Source organism: Tyto alba, unplaced genomic scaffold (assembly GCF_018691265.1).
Source record: "Tyto alba isolate M040663 unplaced genomic scaffold, T.alba_DEE_v4.0 Super-Scaffold_14, whole genome shotgun sequence".
Lineage (NCBI taxonomy): Eukaryota > Metazoa > Chordata > Aves > Strigiformes > Tytonidae > Tyto > Tyto alba.
Genome location: NW_024881276.1, coordinates 60,157,988 through 60,184,384, shown reverse-complemented (window position 1 = coordinate 60,184,384; position 26,397 = coordinate 60,157,988). Strand labels below are relative to the sequence as shown.

The 26,397-nt window shown below is 41.1% G+C and overlaps 1 protein-coding gene across 2 annotated transcripts; it reads right to left on the bottom strand.

Annotated features, from left to right (window-relative positions):
• Positions 1–898: 898 nt before the first annotated feature.
• GDAP2 (ganglioside induced differentiation associated protein 2) lies at positions 899–26,304 on the bottom strand. Of its 2 annotated transcripts, XM_042788796.1 has the most exons (15): positions 26,199–26,304; positions 25,495–25,594; positions 24,379–24,625; positions 22,701–22,840; positions 18,451–18,604; positions 16,825–16,913; positions 14,381–14,457; positions 13,079–13,238; positions 11,237–11,387; positions 10,243–10,319; positions 8,827–8,903; positions 8,143–8,282; positions 7,492–7,546; positions 2,564–2,707; positions 899–1,637 (listed from the first exon to the last, which is right to left on the bottom strand). In XM_042788796.1, exons 3-15 carry the CDS (start codon positions 24,552–24,554, stop codon positions 1,590–1,592), a joined length of 1,488 nt encoding a protein of 495 aa, XP_042644730.1. In that variant the 5' UTR covers positions 24,555–24,625; positions 25,495–25,594; positions 26,199–26,304; the 3' UTR covers positions 899–1,589. The 2 variants fall into 2 exon arrangements, with proteins under 2 accessions (XP_042644730.1, XP_042644729.1); XM_042788795.1 differs by lacking the exon at positions 25,495–25,594.
• Between the last annotated feature and the right edge of the window lie 93 nt (positions 26,305–26,397).

Below are 26,397 nucleotides of genomic sequence, written 5' to 3'. Positions count from 1 at the left end.
GCAAATCCACTTGCTTTTTATATGTTGTATATGCGTGACTGTTAAACCCCTGCCAAGTAATTATTTTAATCTGTAACTGACATACCAACACACTGAGGATACATGGAGTATAAGCCACCACAAAGCCAGGAGGCCAAGGCAGGAAGGAAAGCAAACTCAGTATGGCCCATCTTTCACTGCACTCGTAACTGACAAAAGCCCAAACTCTCAGACTGCAAACACAAATTGTGACATGCAATTAGATGACCAAGACAGGATCTCTTCTCCTGTTTATCCCTACAATTTACAGTACCTTTAAGCAGGAAAAGGATATCTATTTCCAGCAACTCAATAGACATGAATAACTACCTTCTAAGGTATCCCATAATGATTCTTGCTTATGCTTAAAAAAAGGTAGATACCGCAGAAGTGGCAGAACAAGGAAAACTGAAGTTTGGTGAAGACAAAGTAGCAGATATGAGTCAAGGCAGGGAATCAGCTAGAATGAAAACATGACAATTGTACCATCACCTTCATAATCAGTAACATTGTGACATTCTTCCTATCACGGATTTCATCCTTCTGTATCTGGGACTGCCATCCCTGATTATGTTTTATAGGGGAGTCTTCTCCTTCCTCCTCTAGCTTTCCACTGGCAGGCTGAAAAAACCCTTTTCACCTCCAGATCCATAAGTACACTGTGGCTGAACTCCATTACACATATCATGTCTATCAAAAACCAGTGTCAGTGTAACAGCAGATAAAAGGGACACTGATATCTCTAAGAAACAATCTTTTCCACCAGAGGTTGGCGTTGGAGTCACCATTTCCGCCTCCCCTCCATACATACTTCAGGCAGATGGCATTCATTTATCATACAAACACATCTGGCCATGTCAAAGGAGAACAACAACTACAGTTAGAGGAAAGAAACCACAAATGCTTTTCAAGTTTATTCCTACTGGGAGGGTAGTGGCATCCTGACATGTCACATCATCCAATGAAAACTGACAGGGACTTTACCAAGGCTCCTAGCACCACAAATGCTAGGTGAGCCAAGTCTTGCAGTAATCTTGGCTTGGCTGTAGTGCTTTGTTCAGCCTGCAGACATGGCATTCCCAATTCCAGATAGTTTTGCTGGGTCAAGACCAAAGTAATCAGATTTGAAACACAGAGACCCTATGATGAGCAATGTGTCAGGCTGGTACTGCACAATATTTGTACAGACCAGTCAGAAACGGGTATTACAAACGAAGCTGGAAAATGGTAGTAGTTTAAAACATGATCAAGTGCTTCTGATGGATTTCCCAGAAAAGAGAAAGTCTGTTCAGAAATAAATGTAACCACTTCAAATAAAAAAAAATGCACCTAGTGATCTTTAAATCAACTTTTCCATTGGATAAATATATTTGAAATAGTTGTACAGTTCACAGTGGCATAAAGTTCTCTGATTGCTTGAGTGCTTGAAAATATCACATCAGTAAAAAAATACCAGAGCTGGGGGAGGAAAACCCTCTCTCTGAATTCTGTACATGGACAAATGCACAGGTTTTGGCAGGCATCAGGTCATTGGATCCATGGGAAACCAGCAGCATTGGCAGGACAGCAGATCACAAGTCAGGGGATGGAGGATAAGAAGAATAGTAAGGCCCATTTTCCTGCAATAAGAACAGAATGAGTAGTTGAACAGAAGTTCTCTCCAATGCATCTTGGTGCAACAGATGATGCCACAGAGGCAGAAATAAACAGGTACTCCTGGCTTCGTCTTCCACAAGTACAGTGACTGCCACAATTCACCCAGGAGAGGAAAGTGCTGGTAATCAGGCAAAAACAGGCCTTGGTTTTGTCTCTGTTTTAAACAAAAAGTGCAGGTTAAAATTTTGCCACTACGCCAAAGCTGTGATGCAAGGAAGCCACAAATGTCAGCATAGCCAGGCACTCAAGACAGAATTGCTTACACAGACACACAGCTCTGGATACTACTGGGTAGTTACGGCACATCCTCTGCAGAGTGAATTGGCCAATGCAAGCCGGATTCATTCCACCATTTGGTTCGATCCCTGGGATGGAGAAGGGAAGAGGAGGGACCAACACAATGGCAAAGCATCCTCCTACAGTTACATTTTTCCCCACTGCTCCCCTCCTGCCTCCCCCACTTCCTGAGTGGCTGTTGATACGTGGGACAATGAAAATGAAACACAGACAGTATTTCTTTTTGCAGTCAGTGTAAGGTATACAGCAAGTATGCAACATAAAATTTATCTTGTCCACAGGCTCAGTGCGTTATGTTACAGTTATTGGCTGAAGAAAGATAGTCTGCCTTTTATGCACATAGGAAAGTGCTCTGTTGGGAAAGGAGTCTGCTTCTTAGCCAAGCCCTCTACTTGGACTGATGTAGAAAAAAAAAAAAAATAAGAAGATCGTTACTCACAGAACAACTACTTTCTCCAGGAACTTTCCCTTCCTTCTCCCCGTTCTTAAGATGTGGAAGTCAGCCCCTTTAGAGCTTGCAGATTAGAATGGGAGAAGCACAAGAACTACACTTTGGAGCAAAGACTCATGCTTGCCACATGCAATCACTTACCCTGGCATCATACTCGAGGACGAAAGGGGGGAGATCAATTTGTTCTGGGGGTATGGCTGTGAATAACTGCTGAAGGCTTTCCACATAGTGGATTTTGTCCTTTAGCCCTGAGACTGTAAAGGTTGTGAAAAACCATGCCGAAACCTAAAAATAAACCCCAACAAAAACAATATTAAGATGGTGCCGTTTCAAAACCTTGAAGTTCAACATGTTGCTCCGTAGTTAAACAGGCTTGAGTTAAACTTGAAACACTAGTATCACAGCAATAACACAACTGGCTCAGGAAGTACACACCACTGCCTGCTAGGAAGCACTGTCTTGAGAGCTTTCAAGCTAGTGTTTTCTGACTCCACACTCACTTCTCCCCAGCTACCAGTTTAAGGTCCCTTTCTACTGTACAAGAGTGACAGCTATTCATCTTCAAAAAAACATCGGTATAGTGGCACGTTTTCACTTCCAGTTTTGCCAGCTCAGTCTAGGACCTATTTGACTCTGTATCCGACAGAAGCATTTTCAACCCTTTGCCTTCAAGTTTTCACAGAAAAGGCAATTTGAGGGAGAGAAAGACTTTCAGCTGTTCAGAGGTCCTACTGAAATCTCTCTGCTTCAGCTTGACTGAGTGGATGCACCCTTCTGTTTCGCCACATTTCTTATCAAAGCCTTATCAACTTATTCCACAAGATTTGACTTTAAACATTCATGTGCTGACTCTTTTGGATGTAAACTGAATATGGAATTTTTGTTTTGCAAAGGCCAGTAAGACACCATTGATACTTCTACAAGTTATTAAATATTCCTGTTTAGATTGACTACACAGGGTTTTACTTCTCAACCCACCTTCTCCAAAATTAAGCACATTACTTTTTGTCTATTTTTTACCTAGTCTTTCTCTGGCAGACTGAAGGGAAAGAAAACAACTGCTTTAGAGGTCACAAATTAGGGACCACTCACATGGTCCTGGGCAACCAGCTCTTGCTGACTCTGCTTGAGCAGGGGGGCTGGACCAGATGACCTCTAGAGGTCCTTTCCAAACTTGACTTTTCTGTGATTCTGTTTGATAGTTGTGCTTTGACTGCAGTAAGTTAGCAGAAAAGAAGCAACACCACAAGAAAAGCCTTGAGTGGGAGTTTCAAATAAACTAAAACATTAGGTCAATAAAAATGATCTCCCTGAATACAACATTTAAAGAAAAAAGTCGATGCCTAAAAGCTGTCCTGGAATAACTATGCCTTCTCAAAACAGCATGTTTCCATGAGAAAGTAAAAATAAAAGAGAAAAGGAGATAAAGAACAGGACAGAACATTTAAGATCTGTTAATTATTTTAAGAGCAGAATTAGCAGAAAGCAGGGAGACATTATTACTCACATCCATTATTTACTATATTTTTCTACCAGCACCTCTTATGAGTGACATGGGATGACAGTTTAATGAGTGAAAAATACCCTCTCAATCCTGTACCAAAGTAGCATGCATTCTAAGGCGCATTATAAATGAAAATCATTAAACATAATTACTATGGAAGTTTAATGTATAAAAGCCTAATAGGAAATATTTTTGCAGCCATCAGAAAAACTGATATTGGGAAAAGAGATTTTTTCCCCCCACTCCGCTCCTCTCAGTATACAAACCACTGCAGTTTGACACATCTTACCCACTAACACAGAAAAAAGGGATGGGAACACAAATGTTAATAGAAAAATTCTCTGGAATCTTTGTTCTCAGTAGTCACAGGTTATAGAAACAATAATGAGAGCAGCCATTTCCTTATCAGTAAGAGGTCATAGAACTTTAAATTTAACCAAATGCCTCTTAATGCATTGAAAGCAGAATAAGTTATATTAGAACAGTCAAGAAAAGTTAAAAATCTAGTCATCTGCTGAAGTCCTTCATTTTCTTGTCCTGCAGTTTTGAACCTGAATAAAAGGCTATCAAAGTCACTTTGACAAGCTAGAAAACCACAGGGTTGAAGTATCTTTCCTTCAAAAAAACAGCACAACACAGATAAACTGTGTCACCAATGTCTTAATTGTGTCATACCCTAAAGAGAAACTTAATAAAATCTGGGAAATTTTATTACAGTTGGAAGGATCTTGTGTAGAAAAAGCCGTAAGTGATTTGCAACAACCTTTATATTGGCATTTGATCTCCAGAAACTGCTTTTAGGACTGCTACAGAGAAACAATACAAGAATTGTTCATGATAAATAAAAAGATTATGATGACTTGGAGTATCTAATTTGAGTATTCAGGTATGTTTCAGTTTTGAAACATTCTGACTCACAGTCAAGTTACTAAATTTATCAAAACATAATTTCTCTGGGTGAGATTGTTTCAGATCCAGTCACCGATGCTTCATCAACTCAGAACAAGCTCTAAAAAGCTTAATTTTGAGAGACCTTAGAAGAGGGAAGCCAAGAGGATTCACACAAAAACACCCCAAAGAACCCTTCATTTATATATTAGCAGCTATAGCAATATCAAGCACGAGTATATTTACATGCAAGAGTATGAAGGAACTTGTGAGAGCACTTCAAGGGTATCTTAATCTAAGGCCTGGTGGTGAAGCATTTACACAGCAAGAGTGGCTGCCAGCCTGAACCCCAGCTGTTGCCCATGCTGCGACTGCATCACAGGAATGGTTACATTTCGGCAGCACAAAGAATCAAGTTCTTCACAGATCACAAGAATGCTCACATCAAAGCATGAATAAAGGCAGGATGAGCGTAGAAAAATGGATTGTGCAGTGACACACCCTGCTTCAGTTACTCTGTGTTTTAGGATAACTGCTGAACACTCCTCCCTGTGTAACAAACCCCGTGTATTCTAGACAGGCAATTATCCTCAGAATATACATAATTTAAAACAGTTTTGTATCTAGAAACCAAACAAAGAATCATGGCTGGCACCATAAAGTACATGGAGAACTATGCTTGTTTTCTAGGAGCATACGAGTTTCCAAGAGACATGATGAAAAGCCCCTTGATCCCTTTTAGGTTAGAAATACACAAAACAGCTCTTAACAGATGGCAGTCATCCACTGTGCCAGGATTCAATACTGCTGTAAACCAGACCATTTATATCAGAGATTTAAGAATGATATATGTACAAGGGTAATGTATTTGGGAAGCTGCATGAATGCACAAGCTTTCCTCCTGCATTTGAGACATGGGGTATTTTCCACTACTTCTAGGGAAGAAAGTCAGTGGTCCAAATAGGGAGATGAATGTGCCAAACATTTTTGAACATATTTGAGGCTTCTGAGCTAGCAATCTGCCATGGGGACCAACAGCCCTGAAACAGCCAAAAGAGGAGGGGAGAGCAAAACCATTCCCTCTTAGCAGCCACCTTCACCACTACCTTCTGCTGCATATTCCCCACCACGCTTCATAAACTGATAGTCTCCACAACAGCCAGCGGCAATCCCACTTGCCTTTCAGTTAGAGAAAAGGCTTGGCAGAAAGACATGGACACGCACGCATCCTCTTTTGACTCCAGCTGTGCTGCTAGAACAGGATACTGGAAATGGAATTGGTTTGTAAGTTAGAGAACTCTGTTTCTCACCCTCCCTGCTCCCCACCAACTATCTGCTTGCCCCACTGCAGTTTCCAAAGGGATAGAGAACATGGCTATAAGACTGGTGAACACAAGTTCTCCTCCTCCAACAAAACAAATGTTTCTCAACCAAATAGAAATGCATAGGAAGAGAGGAGGCGGATAAAGTACTGCTGAGAATCTGAAACACTAGTACTTCCTAGCTTCAACTTTTCCACTCAACTTTTTGACCTTAATAACATTCTATACCAGATCCTACTTTTTCAGAAGCATCAGAGCTGGAAGCTCTAGTTCTAGCATTCAGACCTCAGTTCTGTACCCTGTGGGAGTAATTAATATCCTGACAGAAACTGGAAGGTATGCTGTTGGGAAGCCTCAGTCTCATCCACATAAAAACAAGGAAGCTCTAAGTCTCATGGTGTCCCAGCTGTGCACATGCGAAGAAAGGACTCTGGAAATTTAGCAGTCAAAGAAATTCGTGCTGAACATGTGCAAACAGATGTTTTTTTCCAGGCGTGTAATTTTCTCAAATTTGATCAATGTCAGCAAAAAGCAGAATAAACACAGAGGTTAATCTGATGTGAAGATGAAAGATCATATTTCTAACTGTTTTAATAGGATAAACAGAAATTTTAGGAAGGGCTGCTGCTGACACTTAGTTCATCTGAAGTACTCATACTGCTGCATTATGAGTAGGGTGTATGAAGTACAGAAGGGAGTGAGCTCCATCTTCTGTTGCTGCACACAGATCATAGCCAAGGATATCATCTTACTGCTTGATACTTACAGTTTTTCATCTCCTGAAGACTTAACAGGATTTTTCTGCACTCCATCACAAGGGCATTCTTCCCCTCTTTCTTTGCTAGTCTATACTCCATAATACTGACTAATTTTATTGCTGCTTGACACACTGCCCTCTGTCCTTAACCAGGAGAGCTCTGAGGTGATATGCAGCACCCAATCAATAACCCTTGTGGGGAAAGAAAAGGTGAAACATCCAGGAAGTGAACTACACAAAAAAGGAATTCCCAGAGTTTTTGGTCATGGTTCATCATCATACCAACCAGACAGCAGGAAAAAGGACAAAATGTTTCCCTTTGAAAGAAAAAGATTCAAAGCTTCCACCTCTCTCTGTTAAGAGCACACACAAACCAGGGCAGACAGCTGCACTGCACTGGGGTTCAGCTTATCACTAAGGTTGGAAGACTACATCTAGATCAAAGATGGGGACGAATTTCAAGTTCTGACCGTGGATGATTCAGAAGGTACTGCCTGATTTTGGAAGTCTTCTATATACCTCTGTTCCTTATGCTACAGTCTTGCATGCTACTCTGCCAACACCCAAATACACTTTTCTTTTGTACTATTTACCTCACCTTTGAACGAAATGTTGGGTGGACAAAATACAGTGCCTTCAAGTTCCTCTTATACCTGGTTTAGAGAAAGAAAAAAAGGTCTTTGAAAGCGACTTCTAATTACACAACCTGACTGTCAAGACATAGATCATTTTGCTTATGTGCTCATGATGCAATTTTACAAAGTTAGATCTAATAAAAGGCCAAATATCAGAAAAGTAAATGTAAAAGGGAAAAAAAAAAAGCCCCAAACCCCCAGAATAATTATTTTTCAGGTAAAGACACGATATCCTGCAGTATTATGTGGACAGTGAAGTTACGGACTAATTACGACAGCCAACGTTACCCAAGACTCTTCCCTCATAGCTAGCAATATACTTTTAATGACGCCAGGCTCCAGAAGCTCCACGTCTGGATGCAGACAGGCAATATACTCAGTATGACTCTCTAACAGCTCCAGAAGGGAGACTGCAGAGTACAGAACTTCCTGGTTTAATAGGTGGTCTTGAGAAGGAAAGAAAACATATCTTCCTTCCTCTTGCCTTTGTTATTTATTTAGGTCTTTGTCCCAGCAATACTCACAAATAAATGAGAAACCAGATACAGGAAATGACAAACACTTGCGTAGCACAGAGGAAGACCAAAAGGTGGTGTTCTCCTATTGACACTCACTTGGCATCAACAACATCATAGAGTTTCTTCAAGAAATTAGAGTCTAGTTGATTGTAATCATTTGTGAGCGTATGGAAGTACACCAGGACATATTCTTTCACTGCAATATGATCCATGACGTGAATGAAATACAGAAGAGCCTGAGACAGAAATAAATGAAATTCGTATTTGCAAAGAACTCTTTCACAGTTGCATTATATCATAATATGCTTCCTTTGATTCATTCACAAATCAGGAGTTATGAGGCTGGGTGGCATTATGGTTCGGCTACAAAAGCCAAGTGAACATTCTAAGTCTTCAATTTGACTGTAGTAACTTTGATGTCTTTTTTGTCTAGCTGACCTCTCAGATGGAGAGAAATTCTTGATGTTTCCATGAAAAACCAAATTTGACTTGTTACATCACACTCTTCATGTCTTGGCAGTTATAGAAGCAGGGCAAGTCTCTTTCTTCTTGAGAAAAAGGAGTCCATGTTAGGCCTGTTTTCCTAAAAATAGTCCTGTTCCTCCTTGAACAAAGCCACCCCAACACACATGAAGCTTTATAAGGGAATACGCTTTTATCTTAAAAGAGATTAAAGTCTTCTATACATAATGTTTCTAGTATTAACACTGAATTATTCTTACTCTTACATCCTGAACATTCATATTCAACCTACACAACTCAAGTTTTACAAAGCCTTACCTTTTCCATGTCTATCAATGTTACGGGGATATTCCTTCCAACCACCACCATCACTGTGCGGCCACAGTTATCTACACCTAGAAGAAAAATAGGTCTCTCAACTTCTCTCAGTCATGCCACGTTTTGGAGTCAGTCCTTTTCACACCAGGGAGAACCAGCCACAGAGCTCAGAATCTTTGCAATACACCTAGTTTCCATCTTAACAGAGGAAATGTGCTTAGAGTTACTGTTCTCATACCAGTAGCTATTCTGGTCCCAAAAAGGGCGCACCGCATTCAAAAAACTTAAGACTTAAGGACTGCAATTTCATGTTGCCTGTGTACTCCACATTTACCTAAATCTCAAGCAATAATGTGTTTTTTATTAAAAAAGCCCTTCACTTGCAGTTCTACCATCAAAACAAGCTTCTTCCTAGATACCAGGTTTGGAAATCTAATGCACAGATTCCCAGAGCAGGCCTTATGGACCTCCTGCAGCCCACAGCACCTTGTCTAAGGCAAACAAAAGAATTTAAAATTGCAGCTACTGAGTAGAAGGTATCACACAACCTTGGTCTTTGCACAAAGACCAAGGTAAGTATCTGGATTTTCAGGAGGCCAAAATATCAGCTAAAGCACTGAAAAGAGTTTCTCTGCAGAAACACAGCGATGCTTGAGACCCTGACTACCTGCCTGTTTCTTCCTGTCACAGTGCAAAGCAGCCATAAGCCACTGGGACTACGGCAAGTTTGTACGCTTGAGTGTGCTGCTACCTAAAGAGTCAAAGAGAACCGAAGAGTACAGGTTTCTAATCTCTGCTTCCCAGGCTGCAAGGATGTCACAGCTATTACCTTCCACCGAACTCGCCATTGGGTTGTTCTCTCCCTAGTCACCCCATCTACTGAACTCAAGGTTGCAAGATGTGATGCCCATGGTATTCAGCCATTAGTACTAGGAGACACATACAGAGGAGAGCGACACAAACCTATCCCGAGGGAAATAAAGCAAGCCATTTCGTTCAGGAAAGCTATATTAAAAGTTGCGTTGGTAACTGCTTATTCTGTACACTAATCATCTGAAAGCAACATTAATTTATTTGTAACAAAAGGGTGGAAATAATTCAGATCGGAACTACTACTCTCATACAGAGCACCTTATGCATTGGCTTAATTACTGATTTACATCTAAAACTACAGATAAATCAGGATATGCATGTATCCTCAGATTGTTAACGCAGAGCAGTTCCAGAGTTTACCACACATTCTTTCGAAGCCAGTTAAGAGAGAATTCCTGCTTTACTGCAGAGATGTTGCCTAGTCCTTTACCAGGCTTCTGGCTTAATAACATGACTTATTGTCTACTCAAGTCCAAAGAAAGTATTACATTTTTATTTTGTATTTTTACTTTAAGACATCAGTCATCAGTATCCTGAACTTACCTGTCTGGTACAAGGCTTTAAGAGAGGCAATATCAGAAAGGTCTTCAGCTCTTGCTTGACACAGCCAGCGATTATAACTAGAAAGTTAGAAACATCTGGTCAGATCTAATTCCACTTTGGATTAGCACTAGAAGCCTGAGAAGGGAAGGACAAAACAAGCTCTTTCTAACTGAGTCCTCTCTCTATTGTTGAGGTTTTCTGACCCATGGATCAACAATCAAGTTGTTGAAGAAAGAAGTGTTGGGTGAAAAAAAAAAAAAAAAAATTTGAGTGTCTTAGTTACATACCTAGTGATTTTCACTAGGGCAATGAATAGGCACCAACTAGCAACTAGTGGCATTGAGATCTTTTCAGCCCAAATGCAGAGGGTTTTTTTTCCATTTAAATACCTCTATGTCAGTGTTTAAATAATAGGGAAAAAAAATTTTCTTTAAAAAGTCTGTAAGTCAAACACAACCATGCACCAACTAGTGTCACATATGGATTTTTTTCCCTCCCCACTGAACAACAAACAACTTAGTGCCTCATCAGACAAGACAAGCCAAACAACATGCCTCAAGAGGACTCTGGGGGGGGAGGAGGGTGAGGAAAAAAGCCTCAGTATTCATTTATTTGTCTTTGTTTTGAAAGATGGAAGAAAAATGTTTTGCTGTCTGCCCAGAGTCTCAGGAACGAGCAGGCAGTATTGAAAGCAAGTGACCTCACTACAAAAAGTGGTGACAAGACAGTGACATCTTGTGGCAAAGAGATAAGGCAGCTGCTCGGAGGCAATGAGTATGCTAGTGGGTTCATCACTAGCTTCTCTTTTCCTCTTACTGACCCTCCCCTTCTCCCTTCAGGCCAAAGAGGCTACCACAGTGATCCAGGGTGACAGTAGGCTTCACCTGTATTTCCTTGCCAGAAGATTAGGCTTTACAGATAACAAAAAGCATCACAAGGGTTGGTCCTATGAACAGCTAACATAAAACATTCAAATAGACAAGGAAATTCTCACTTCCTCTGATGCTGTTTTTGCAGTGCTGCCTCTGACAACTGTCCCTGAAGGATGAGGCGTCTCTGTTTATCAACATCTCCCTCCATGCGGGCAAAAGCATGGGAACCAATGAAAGATAAATCTGCCTCCAGACCCTCTTCATCTGAAGCATCTGCAGTAGAAACAAAGGACGTGTAAATTGTTCAAGCGTACAAGACTGCAATGCTGCTGATTAATTTCTGTGTATCTCAGTGAGCCAACCCAGTTCTCATGCTACAAACTAGCACAAAAATAACAATGTACCAATGATGTGGCTCTGGTATCTCACCAGTACCACTGATCAATTATAGCATGTGATTGATAACTTTAGACTCCCTTAAGATGTTGCTTTGCCTGGAAACTAACTGGGAAAGTCCTAGTCATCAGCTTGCAACAAAGGCATAGCAGTTAACTCTCTCAAAAAGCAAGGTCTGGAGAGAGTGATTTGGGCTTTACAGTTGTCCTACTTGTCGCAGGGGGAAAAAAGTAAGTATGCAGAGGGACAGATGCTGCAGTTTTATTCAGTTTAGAAGCTATACTGTAGAAAGGGGTCACTTCTTTTTGTATCATTGACACTGCCTGAACAGATGCTGTAGAGCTGGCAGTAAACTGAGTTTAGATATTTTTATAGCATTGTTTACAACATGACTGTGTGATGACATACAAGAGCACAGGCTTGCTTGCTGGTGACAATTCCAGAAAGATCTACTGAATTTGATGTCATCGAACAATATTGCTAAGGCTTCTAGCACTACCTCTCTGGGTCATCTGGATGAGAACGGATTTTCCCAGTCCTAGTGTGACGTGCCATAGTAGCAATGGGACTGAAGTGCAGGATTCTGCTATACCCATTTGCTCCTATATAGGCAAAACCAGCAATTTCACAAATTATTAGCTAGGGGTTGAATGTCTCACCCTGATCAGCCACAGCTGCAAATACTGCTCTAATCAGCAGTTTGGGCAGGGTGGGGAAAAAAAGATTGGAGTCTGATCACCAGGAGCAGGTACATCAGCTATCAGAGAACAGGAAAATTAAATTGTCTGTATTCTCATTGCATATTCAGTCTTATACCCACTGGCCATGCAATAGTAGAAAGCCTTTGAAACCCACTCCAAATTACCCGCTTTTGATGGTTTAAGGCTTCACATGAAGAAGTGTATAACTTTCACAGCACTGCTTAATAAATAAGGCAGAACGTGTCAGCTATGTCCATTTATATATTAAATTGTTTTGCCATACATATTGCCTCATCATCCTACAAACAGACTTCTTTCACTAAGCTTTGACAGTCATTTCCCAAACACCGATCTCTGGATTGACCTAGTTCTATCTTTTAGGGAGTTTCTGCTAGTTTTCATTGAGCATCTACTAGTTTGATATACATGCTGTATCAACAGAAACTTATGAGACAACATTTGCTAATATACAAGCAACACTTTACTAATATATAAGATAGACTGTTAACAATAATGCCCTTTGAAGTTAGGGGCTGCACAAGATTCTGCAGAAAGCCTGCAAAGGTCCTAATCGTTTTGGGAGAAAATTTGCAAAGGGAATGAACTACTCCACCTCTCCCCGCAACAGGAAGACAGAACAACAGCTCTACTGCATCCTCTAACCACAGCACTCTACACAGTGAGGCAGAAAGCAGAAGTTACTGCTGTGGAACACATGAAGCCAATGAAGCAGTTTGACAACTGTCTTCATTATAGCTTGCTTTTGGTGAGGTAGGAAAACATCTCTTTGCTTCCCATGTGCCTTTTCTGTTTTTCCATTGACTTTCACACAGAGATACTTATTCCAAAGTTCAGTTAAGAACTCACCATCTGGAACACCCGGCTTTTCAGTAATCCTGATCTGCCGCTCTGGTACTACAGGCTCTCCTTCCGCATTGCCAATATCTGCAGGGAGGTAAGGCAAGGATTGTATCTCTTCTTCCAATGATCTTGGAAAATACAGAGGCAGCAACTTCTGGTAAGTGGCCTACAAATAAGAAAAATGCGTGAAGGGTCTATCACGCATCATTGCTCTTCAGTTAAACACCTGCCCTTGTAGCAGGGACATTCTCAGTGGTTTGGAGGCAAAGTACCACTTCCCTCAGTGGCTTATTTTGGGCTGTTACCTGGCAATAAAGGCAAATAACCTTGATAAAGGTTAACTGGTGGTGTTGGTTGTGGGTTTTTTTGTTTTGTGTGTTCGGGTTGGTTTTTTTTTTTTTTTTTTTTTTTTTTTTTGTCATCACACTGGCAAATGACCTCGAGAAGACTGTTTTAGCCTGCCATGAACTCAGGTAGATTGCAGATACTTTAGCTTTGTAATGAAGTTACAATATGCATGGATGACAGATTCAGCAAAGACTGCTTATATTAAAATGCACCACAGATCAACTTCAGTGATCTGACTGGAAAAAAAAGAAAAAGCAACAGCCAACTCAGAGAAGCCCTCACCACATGGAGTAAAATAGTGAAAATATCTACTGAACATTGTAATACTTCATACTTCTCCAACTGATTAGCAGTTTTAGAACACCCAACAAGTGAAGTTATTTTTGTCACTCAGATGCCACAGAACCTAAACACAGCATGGGTGCTCTGCCCAGGAACTGCCATTAGCAAGTCCAATATACAAGAGCAGTCAATATTCAAACTGCTAGCATCTGCCTGAACACAGATCATTAAACGTCAAGTTTGTTATTTCAACAAGCCAGCAAGCAATGTTTAAGATGTTTGCAGGTGATTTATGGGCATGCTAAACTAGCTTTTTTAAAGCACAAGGGAAGCAGCATTGCTTTAGGAGGAAATCTTGTATGAGGCATTTCCTTTGTTGCTGGCAGATACCGTCCAGCACAACTGCATGCTATAGCCTCTAATATCAATTCCTGTTTGTGTCTCAGGAACACGGAAGCCAGAAGTGGAAGGATCCTAAACATGCCCATAGTGACTGCTATGAGCATGAACAGTACTGGAAAAGATCGTATGCTAGTAGGAGACAGAAGAATTCTGTGGGACCAAAAGTCTATGTGATTTGAAGGGGAAATCTGAATCCAACTCTACAGTGCAATAGTTAATACTGCTGCAGAGAAGATGAAACATTGAATTTTGGTGGAATGAACATCAAGAAGATACCTCTTCAAGCTCAGAGACTGCAAACACCACCTTCTCCAAAGTCTCTCCATGAATCTCCAGGAACCTTCTAACTGTGCCTGCAAGGAAGATTAAATGTAGTTAGCAAAAGCGGATGACAAATTTACACACACAACTACAAGTGAGGAAGTCAGAGTGCAGAATAGAGACACACATCTCTCTCCTCATACAAAAAAATAGCTCTGTAGGCTGTATGCAAGTGTGGATTAAGTGATAGTTTGACGCACCAGATGGGCTGTTGGCCATATTGGAAGTTCCATCTCCACTGTCTCCTGCTGCTCACTTTAGAGATGGATACAAAAAGAGGAAAAAAGTCTCTCTGATTTTAGCTTACTAGGTATTCCTCAGTCTGTGGAATGTGATTCTGTGGCCCTGAAAAATTAAGCCACATTCTTCTTTTATGGAGTTCTGTGAAAAATCGCCAAAACCAGACATTCCTAGAACAAGTCATTGTGCCCTAAGTTATCAGGAAAGCAAGATAAGCAAGCTGCTGCAGAAGCTGGCACAAGACAGAGTCAGCCACATACAACCTCTGGGGTCACCTATGCCAAAAAGGGATATAAAAATTGTATTTGTAAATCATGAGATAAATTATTTCCTCTGCTACTTTTTTTTTTTGGCCTCCTCAAATCTTTTGCATAATCCAGGGACACAGCCAAGTTCCTAGGCATTTGCAGCTGAAGGAAAAAAAAAAAACCAAACGTTTGTAACCAAGCTCCCAGTCAGACATATACTCGTACAGATGAGGTCCTTGAGCTGCAATAATCTTGACACACGTCAGGATTTACAAGTGCTTTCCTGTCAGACTGCCAAGAGAGAAAACATCCAAATGGGCTGGTCTAGCAGTATTTTATCGAGTAGCATATAGGCCTACAGAGACAATAGAAGAGGTGCAATAAAAGAAGTCTACTCTACAGAGACTACATGAGCATGAGTTCTTCAAGAAACAGCAGAGCGGGGGCAAAGAGCTATTTTCAAATACTTCCTGTACAGAAATTCATGTGTAATTGGGTTGACCTGCAACACTGCTTTACGGGTCACGTGGTTGTGTGGTGCCACAGCAGCTTTCTGAACTTATGTGAGCAGATGTTTTCAGATGTCTCACTCAACAGGTAGATGGCAGAGAAAACAATGGACTAATCTGTTTCTCCAGTGTCAGCACCTGCACTAAACAGAGGGTAACAAAGATTTCTCCAGTCAGCTTGCACAGCAAGAGGAAAACCCACTCTTTCCATCTGCAACAACTTTCCTATTGTGCAGAAGTACCATGCAGGAAGGTCCAGGGACTGGCTGGTGGTGGTGGAAAGCAGACAGGAGCAGGCCAATCAAAATGAAAAATTCAAAAGAGAAAAGGGAAAAGTAAGAACCAAGTAAGTATATAATATTCTTCTCTGAATGCTTCTCTATTATTTATGTATTTTCAGTCTAGGAAATTTTCTGATTTGTTTTTAGTAGCCTTCATTTCTTTCTTTAATATAGTTTCATCTTGAACCCAAACAAGTTAAAAAACTTTTAGCATCTACAATGCTTTTTGGTAATAAATTTCATAAAACAAATAATGTAAGTATAAGAACCATTTCCCCTTGTTTTTCTGAACCCAATTCATACTAGCATTGTTTGAATGCTCTCACTTCGGGAGACAGTGAACAACTGACTCCTATTCACCATTTTTATGTCTATAAACTCATGAGTAGCATAGGCATCCACACTCAAATTTAGCACATCCCAATCTGGAAAAGACTTTATCTTACTTGGCTACTTCTTGCCTTTCCCTACTCGTTGGCCTCCTCAACTTCTAGTTCTACTGTATTCTTTTTGAATGTGCAACTTTAAAGGATGGACAAAATACAGAATTATAGAATAACATTCTTCTGTTGTCTCTTACCCAGCTTGCTGTTTTGAACCCCAGTGAGCTGCTGTTTTTATGGAACATACATCTTGATATTTTGCTCTCTAGGATTAGGATATATATAGCATATAGGAGTGGGTCAGTGGGGGAAGAATATCACTTTACATTTGGATATGATGATGACATTAAAATGGCAGAAGAAATTAATTCTGTTGGTGAGCTCTGTCTACAGCTGTTTAACAGTAAGGCCCATCTTTGCTATTCTGAACAATTTTCTATTACCAGCAAACTCCCTCACCTCACCGTTCAGCCTCTTTTCCACGTTATTAATATATTGAAGACTCGAAGTTACAGTAGATTCCCACAGATCTTTGCAGATGACCTCTCAATAGATAAAGGATAATGTTTTTATCCTTCATTTCCCGATCAACCACGGAAGGCCTTGCCTTTTTACAGCCTCTAACAAACTAGTCCCCTAAAAAAAAAGATTTCCCTCACATCAACAGCAGTCTGTCAGAGGTAAGTGATCTGCTGAATACTGCCATTCAGTTTACGTCACTTCAACCAAGAAACTTACGCAGTGCTATGTGGGTTGCATCCTCCAAAGGGTAGCATCTTTTCAGAGAGTTAATGACACAAAATCCTACGGAACACATTGCCTGTTCTCTGAAATTCAAAAAAGAAGAGAAACAAATGAAGAGATGATCAGATGAGATCAAACGTCTGTCAGCACAGTAGATAAGACCAACACTTTTTTTCCTGACTCTGTGCAACAGCAACCCTCTTTCAGGTTTTTGCAGAAGGATTCTTTCCTGGGAAGATGTATACATGCCACCAGTAAGCACAGGAGTGAACCATTGATTCCACAGTTTCCTCTTGTGCTTGTTCTCCGATTTCTCCCCTTCTACCTCAGCTATGCTGTTCCTGCAGTTTCTCACATCCTGAATGAAGAAGTTCTTCCCTCAAGCTCCCTGCAATCCTTTCCAAAATACTTTCCTTCCAGTATAGGATGGACAGTGATGAGGCTGGGAAAAGAAGATGGTCTATCACAAACATTCTCCTGTTCCTCCACCTGACCTATCATTTGTTTTGTTAGAGGTCTGGACACAGATCAAGGTAGCTTACTCAATCCTAGGTATGATTAGATGATCATTGGCATGGAGTGATACATACTTTAAGATCAGTAAGATGCTTCCAGCAGAGCACCTCCTTCTTTTTAGAAGAGTAAAGCAGAGGTGCTGCCAACAGTCATCAGAGCAGTTTGAGCAAGCTCATAGTTGGTAGACAATTTCACAAGTATCAAAAGTTACTCTAGAGAATAGATTGACTAAAAGGCATTCAGAATTCAGTAAGCAGAATTATTAGAATTTTTAAATTGTTTTTAACATGATTCAATCTAGGCCTGACTTTGCTTGCTACTTCTGAGGCAGAACAAAACTAGCATGTACTAGAGACCTTAGTTGTAATCATGATTATGAAAGAGTTACCACTGCACTGTAATGCACAGTCCAGACATGGAAGAACTGATCTTCCCAGCCCTAAGAAATCGTTGAGTATATTTTCTAACATTGCTCTTGTTCAGGTATTTTTTGTGACTGCTATGATTACAACAGCTGTCACAGGAGAACAGCAGAATACAGGAAAGAACACAGAAAAATAGAAAGAAAAAAGCCCGTTAGTCAAGAGGAAGTAGAAAACACCACAGATGAAAGAGGAAACACTACAAACCCATCTGCAGCAACCATGGATTTAGAAATAAAGTTGAACACTGACTCAGAATTTTAGCTGGCTGTTGTACAAAGGCAGAGAGGCCAAATATATGAACTGATACAACAGCCAGATCTGCCTGTGGGTATGTCCATGTGGCTGCAGAGACATGAAGCTGTTGCTTGAGCAAGCTCATGTCAAGCTTTTCACAGCACAGAACCCAAAGCCATCATCAAGACTGCTTCTCCTCAGAGTAACTGAATGCTACACAACTCTAGCTACATTGTTTCAGGACTTGAACCAGCTCAGACCTCTGCACGTTTTATCTACACTGCAACACAGATAACAAAAGGCATGAAGTACACCAAGAAGCCACTAATGTTCTCATGTCCTTAACCAAATCCAGTATACATGAGAAGATATTCTCAGTCATTTGGCCTCTGTGCAGACCTGAGTCACGGATGGCAAGCCCTCATGCAAGTTGTTGTGTGCTTACTTTGCGAGCTGCAGAACGTTGCGGTAGCAGCTGTACAGAGAACTCTCGGCTGCTGTGCGATACCGGCTTTTGTATTTCGGTCCCACTGTATGAATGATGAAACGTGCAGCCAAATTAAATCCTTTGGTGAGTTTAGCCTCGCCTGTCCTGCAGCCTGAAAAAAATAAACACCAGGATAAATGCCAATGTCATAACACGAAAGCTAGAAGCATTCAAGACCTTGAATTCCTCCAGTGAGACAACTCCATATATAGAAGCCAGTATTTTAGACATCAAATATTAAGGATAGCATTCTCTCATAACAGCTGCTTAGTATCACAGTCAGGTTGAGGTGGTGTGAGCTGTGCTCATTCCTCTCAATTTTAAAACCATGCACATAAGGACAAACCAGGAACTGCTAGAAATGCTGTCTAAATTGCAGCGCTTATTATGTTTCATACAGAGTCAAAAGGAGAAATGACTTAATGTGCAAAGAACTGATGCACAAATATGCTATACAACCAGCAATAAAAAGTCCTTTTGAATTTAACAACTTGGTTTGGGGAGATTGCTGTTGGATAAAAGGACTACAAGTCTCCTTAATCAAACCCACCAGCTGTTGGCAAAGCTATTAAAAATGAATAGATCAAGCATTTGTTTCATCTATGCTCCCAGAACAAGGTGGCCTGCTTTGTTTTGCAAGTTTCTTCGTGTCCACAAGGCAGAAGTACAATCCCCATGGAGATCACACTTTCTTGATTGACTAGATGTCTAGTCTCAAGGCAAGGAAGTTCAAGCAACACATCTCATTGTTCCTTTCACAGCACCCTACAGTTACATACTCTAGGATCATTTACTGCATGCTAGCATACTTCACATCTTTTCCACTTTTTGTGTTTGACTGCTCTTTGGCTATCCCTGGCAAGTTACTTATACTTAACTCCTGTAATTTTTTGCAAGGGAAATCAGTTTGTCAGAACACTCAATGATATCCATAGACATCTCTATTTGCTTCAGTCAATACATTTTTGATAACGAAAAATCCAGGGACAGCTACTGTGTTTGATGTCAGCACCCAGAAAAGCTTGCTAGCTTTCCCCTTCTTCACCCAAATCTAATCCATCCTGAACTGGAGGGGAATAAGTAGCACTTCTACTCTTTCCCTACCCTCAAAGACAAGCATTTTCCACCTTCTTCCTTCTGTTTGTACAGCTGCACTTCAGCTTTCTTATCTGTCCGAAAACTAGTATTTTCACTGGATTAGCTTTCAACCTGATCTTATAGGTTGCTAGCATCCACAACAAGGAATGAGAGGTGAACAAGCAGCTGCAACCACTGTTCTGGCAGCAGCATGTTAGTAGCTTAGCTTAAGTCAATCAGAAAGCTGCCCACTGGATAGGATCGTTCTCCTCTCCCACTCCACTCTGTGGTGCTCAGGCAGGCTGTCAGCATGCATGAAAGCATATTTTTATGGCAAGAGACATTCTAGGATGAGAATCCCTCTTACTCAAAACTTTAAGCATGTCTTTTTAATGGCAACAACATGTTGCAACAATGTATTGTAAACTTTTTTTATCCAATAAATCACATCATTATCTTCTATAGACCTCCACCTTTTTTTGTTTGGGCTACTCAACTAAGTATACTCTTCTCAATTACTGCACATTCTCTAAGGCACCTCAGCTCAAGAGAGCAACTAAATAAGCACAGTATGGAAAAAGTGGAAACTAAAATCAAAACAATGCATCAGATATCAAGTTACTATTCTTATTTCATTGTCCATCCAAGTCACACAACTTGAAAAGAAGCAGCAAAGGCCTACTCTTGTAAAGCTCTCTTGTGAAAAAGAATGAAGCAAGTTTGACAGAGGTAGTTGTGAATTCAATAAGGAAACTAATAAATTCAGACAACCATATGTAGCACCAGTAATCTCTAACTACACTTAGTACTTCCCAATGCCTTCTGCCTGGAGACCTCTACAAAATTTATAAAACTGAAATGAAGCAGCAAGTATTATTACTATTTTAAGATAAAGGGTGAGGTGAGCTAGTAGAGTGAACTTCACAGGCCAAGGCCTGTAGCAGAACTGGGAACAAAAGTCAAGATCTTATTTTTTTTATCTGATGGGATTTCAAACATTAGAACAGCTTCTCCCCAAGTTTAAAATGGAAAGTCTGAATCCTCCATATAAAGTGTGCAGCAGACAAAAAGTCTCAATGGATTTGGAAGACTGCTATGCACTGCTGTTACAGAAGGTCTTTATTAGACTGCAACAAGTATGTGTCGATAGGCAAGCATATATCAATAGCACTTCATTTGCAAGCCTGGACCCTTATCTGTAGGTATTTCTGTGTTAATAACTACACACTGTTCCCAGAAACGCACAAGTTAACTGAGCCTGAAAGAAAGTGCAGGCCTTTGAAAGGTCAGCATGCCACATGCTTTAAGATCCTGATTTTTCTTGGAGTCTAAGAAATACAAATACATAACAAACAGTAGGAATAAAGCAGGAAAACTAACTGAAAAATCACCACTGCACCCATTTACTGCTTTAGAACAAAGACCATACATTTTGACTTCTTCCCAACATTCTCCTATAAAAAAAGTTCAAAGTTAAATGGGAAGGAGCACAAAAAGGCAGCAGAGGTGACAAAATAATCATAAACTAACCTCTTAACCAAGCTCCCTTCCACTTCTGCTACCACGACAAACACATTAAGGGTGCGCAAAAGCCAAAACCATAACCTGGCCTCTCTTCCCTCCCCCACGCAACACACCCGTAGAGTGTCACAGAACTCATTTCTGAAAAGCTATTGTCACAAGATGAAAAGGAAACCGTCATGAGTTGGGAGACATGAACTTGCAGAATACGTTACAGAAAGAAGACATCACTGTCATCACAAGGGTTGAGGATGCAAAACTACATAACTCAGCATGGTAAAGGGGAATTTAAGAAGATAAGCCCGACTTTTACAAATAACTCCCTACAGAGCTGACTGACCTTAAATTTTAAGGACTCCTTGAAAGATTGTCCCTCTCTTCCAACCTCACAGTGCACATAAGAAACCCGAGTTTATTTTAGAAGAGTTCTGGCATACATAGCAGTGTCCTAACTATTCTGTAACATCTGCTGTATTTTAACAGTTGTTTCCACTTAAAGGACACACTGACTTCTCCCTCTCCTCTGAAATGGTCACACCTCCTCTTGTTTTAGGTCCAGGCTACTCACAAAAAGCAACCTGAATCCACAAAACATTATTTTATGAAAACAGAGGATGTGTATTCAATTATAGTTTAAGCTACTGAATGTTTGTATTAGAAATATTACGGCTTTTATATCCATTTTGTTACTACACAATAAGGAGATAGAGCTGTTACCCAAGAGAGCAAGTAGAACTACTCAGGGATCAGTTTGGTCTCAAAATTCAGCTCAGTATCATAGTTACTGGAAACGTGAATTCTTAACTGCAAACTGTATCAGACTTCTGTATTACCCTGGATAACTATGAACTCTTTGTTCCTCACACACAAAATAAGGAAAGTCTTAATCTAACAGGGACTGGAGATAAAGCTGAGCATCTGTAAATTTCTTTATTAACAGGGCTTATGGCTGATAAAGAATCTAGGTAAAGCAAAGCTCATCTATTTCCAGAAGAGCTTTCCATTAGGGATGGTCTTTCAACTTTCTAATAGAGCCTTTTGTTGTGCAGAAGAGGCAAATAACTGAACAGTTTTAGTCACCAAGACTGTATTTAGACATGCCATGTTTTATCAATCCATCTATTATTGCCATAGTTTCCTGAAAGACTGCGTATGTATATTAATAGCCTGAAAGGATACACAAAGTGTACATTAGAACCCACTTAATTCCTGCAATGGTGAACTTCAGATCCTGTCTTCCACACACTATACACACTGAACAGGATAAGAGCAAAAATTGGAAGATGTAACAAGACTGGCCCCTTGAGTAAAAGCTCTGATAAGCTAACTACTCTAAGTGGCTTCAGATGACAACAGGAATTATTGTATCACAAAGTAAGAGCTCAGCAACTTGAATACCCTCTGCAGATTTGCAGTAGTCTGCAACCTGAATGGCAAACAGAAGAGACTAGATTGACACGTGCTTCCTCAATTGATTTCACACTAACACTAAATGCTGGGGTGAAAATAAAAAGCTATACCTTTATTTTAGTTTATGCCCAAATCCTGATGCTTTGTACTATGCAAGGACAGTAGATTTCAGTAAGATAAAAAAGTCTCCAGCCACATACCTTTGAGCTTCTGGAGTTCATCCCTCAGGTCAGGCCCAGCATGCATGAATATACTTTCAGATACCGGATTCTTATCAGTGAGAGACTCATTACTGGTATTTACTATGGCTGTGCAGTTCAGTAACGCTACATCTCCTTTCCTGATGAAACAAGGAAACAGTCCATTGCAGGCTAAATGTAAGATTAAGCAGGATATTCTCAAATAAGTGCTGACAAGCAAGGAAACGCCAAGATAAAGGAAAAGCATTAACAGTACTCCAGTGCCCACATAGCGTAGTGTACCCTGACATACCAACCATGCAGAGTCATCCTTTGCCTCTAACTGATGAGGAAAGATTGCATGCACCCTGTTGTTCCCTTGAACTCCCAGCCTCAACAGTAATTTAGTGATGTATGTAGAAAAGACCATGTTGTAGTTGTACATAGGGCAGTTTAACTAGCAGAACATGCAAAGCGGTATGCTAAACTGATGGAGTGCAATGTGTTCTAAAAAAACATGTATTCTCTCTTGGAGATAAGATGACAGTCCTTGTGGTATGTTACTTTCAAAACTTCAACAATTTTTTCAATATACTTCTTTTGGTTTGCGTACACACTATCCAGGGTACCTTACTACTGCTGCTATTCCTAAGACCACTGAGGATGTAGAGTGACACTGCAGCTAGACAAGTTTTCATTGTTTTTGTTCCAAAATTGTGAACCCACAATGTGGTCATGTTTATTCTGTCATTCAAGAATCAGACACGCAGAACATAAACAAAGCAGAGATGCATAAAAGACAATGAAGCAACAGAACTCTGACCTGCTTTTTGTCACAGCAGGAGCCATTAGAGATTGGGGGATCAAAGAGCATACGAAAGGAAATAAAGATTCCCATGCACAGGGAGACATTCAAATAACAGTTGAAATTGCACACATTTATCACACCCATGCCCCAGCCACGTGAGATGTTTAACCTTTTACTTCTCTCTTTATTTAGTCAGGTTCAGGAAATCCATGAACAGTCCAATTTCCTGCATGTATTAACCAGAAAGAGGTTCAGGCTGATCCCTGAATCCGTGTCCCTAAGAAATCCTTCTCTCTTCACATTGATTAACAAAGAGTTACTCATCTAGAGAGCAGCTTCAAGCATCTAAGTTACAGGAAAGAAAAACCGATAGAGTAAATTCACCCCGGCACACTGTACTTTACCGATAGATTTTGGAAACAGAACACAGAATGGTGGGAGCATGGGAAGAACCCAAAGCAAGCCACAAGAACCACATGAAGGAAAGACATACTGATCTAAACCAGAAAAGTGAAAGCATAATAAAGCCAGCAAGAAAGAAAAAAGCTAGTAGACAGCAAGTATATTTTTGACACAATTTTTAAAATTTTTAAAAGTGCCCAATTAGGTTTTGATTTTAAGCATATAGCATGCCAGTAGGAAGTACAGTTCCAGTCTGCTGCATCAAGAAATGCCTGTCAACATGCAATTTATAATTTATGATGGAGTAAGACCTCAGACTTGCAGATTTACAGGGAATAAAAAGATTATTTTCTTCACGGATCTGTAATGTTTGGTTCAAGAAAAGAGGGTTTAAAGGCTTCATCCTACAGCAGTGATTATATGAGGCAACCAGATTCTGCAGTAAATGGAGAAGTGATGACAAACACACCAGAGCCACATGGAACTTACCATAAGATTATTTTTGCATTGATGTCCTTCCTGTATGGAAAAGGTGATCTAACATCAACTTGCACTTTTTCAACAGACTTTTGATGAGAGTCCAGCTGCTTAGCCTCATAGGCATCAGTCCAGCCTGGCAGGCTCTCAACATCCACAAATTGGGAAGGAGCACCCAAGGGATCCATGGAATGGAAACAATAACTTCTTTCCTCTGCTAACTTGTCACACTCCAATTCTCAGTGGAGTCTTCCAGGTGCTTTAAAGGAAGAGAATCAAATCAGATTACTAGCTGTTCACTAAAAGTAATTCCTGCAGAGCCAGACCTTTCACAAGACTGCAGTGCAATTACAGCTAGCAGAAAACAGAAAACCAGATTTCCAATTCAACTGCTCCCTCTTTCTGTTTTGTCATCTGTATGCAAAAAGGCAATGCAAATACTTGCAGTAAGACAAACATTCTCCAATAGCACAAGACGAAAACACCTTCTCTATTAAATTGGTCCAACTGGCTTGTGGATCTTGCATTTTGAAAATGCTGAAAACAAATTCCCAAGCATAGAAAGGACCTTGCCCTTTCAAAAAAATATTATTTCTTTATCTAAATAAAAGGAAATTTGTAGCAGGGTATGTATAATGTAGCCCTTCAGAAATTTTGGTCTAGCCCTGGGTCATACTTAAAAAAAAAAAGACCAAAAGAAAACAGACAACCTCCCAAACCACTACAACCCCCAAAAACCTTGAATGCAATAAAACCCTTACAAGCAAACCAATGAAAACATCCTCCCTCCCCCCAAATCATACAACTCCTTTTTGTTCAGTGAATTCTGAACACCACAAAGACAACTTAGGCACAAAACCCCTTCAGCCAAACAGGCTTTGCAAGAAAGCCAGAGAAGTCATAAATTTGAATGGTGGCCCAATGAACCTACAAACTGAACTCAACCATCTGACTTTTTTTTTTTTAAAAAAAAAAAAAAAAGACTGAGAAGACCCTGGCTAGATTAAGGCTTAAACTCATAGAAACATACTTTTCAATTGCCAGCACCTATGTAACACCTAGGCTACTACATTTTCATTGTAACAACTAAACTATACTAGTGAATTAAGCTACCACAAACGTATTCACATAAGTAACTTCAGTTTGCCACACACACCCCTCCTATTTAACCCTTTTCACAGGTTCATAATTGAGAACTTTGAAAAGATAGCATCCAGAAGCAGTAACTCTGAAACGTGAGTCATAAAGTATACTCATTAGCTAGGGGAAAAATCCCAACTCGCCCAAAACCAAACTGAGGGGTAATAAGGGCCGACACTAGGACAAAGAATAGCTAAATAAGATTTTTGCCACAAAGAGCTAGCAGAAAGGCAACGAATGAGAAGGTAAGAGCAGTTAGAGAGGCTCCAGCCAACAGCTCAGCTACGACAGTCTCTTCCCTCTGACAAGCAGCCAAAAATAGGGGCCCAAGTACGAGAATAAGTGGCCGGCAGAAGACGAGGGGTGCACATAAGCACCTCGTGGATAAGCCCCCCGCAATTTGTTGCCCGGGGCCCTCCCGCGGCAGAGGCGGCCGCCGCGGGGAGGCCAGGCCAGGCCAGGCGAGGCCAGGCCAGGCCCGGCCCGGGACGCGGAACGAATCGCGGCGAGCGGGAGCCGAGGCCCCCAAAACCGCCGGGTGAGGCGCCGCGCCCCGGCCCGGGCGAAGGGCGCTGCCTCGCCCGCCCTTGGCAACCCACCGCCCGCCCCGGGGCTACCGGTAACCTGCGCCTCCCCGCCCCTGCCAGCGGTAACGGCGGCCTCTCCCCCAGCGGGGCCGCGCCGCAACTCACGGGCGGGCCGCGCCGCCGCCGCCGCTGCCAACCCCGCCCGGCCTGAGGGGCTCGACCGGCGCCGGTTTGGCGACATCACCCAAAAAAGCGGAGCGGCAGCCACGCGCTTCCGCTTCCGGGAATAGCTCCGCCCCCCCCCCCCCGTTTCGCTCCGGACTGCCCGGCCTCGGGCTGCCCGGCCGCCGGCTTCACTCCCTCA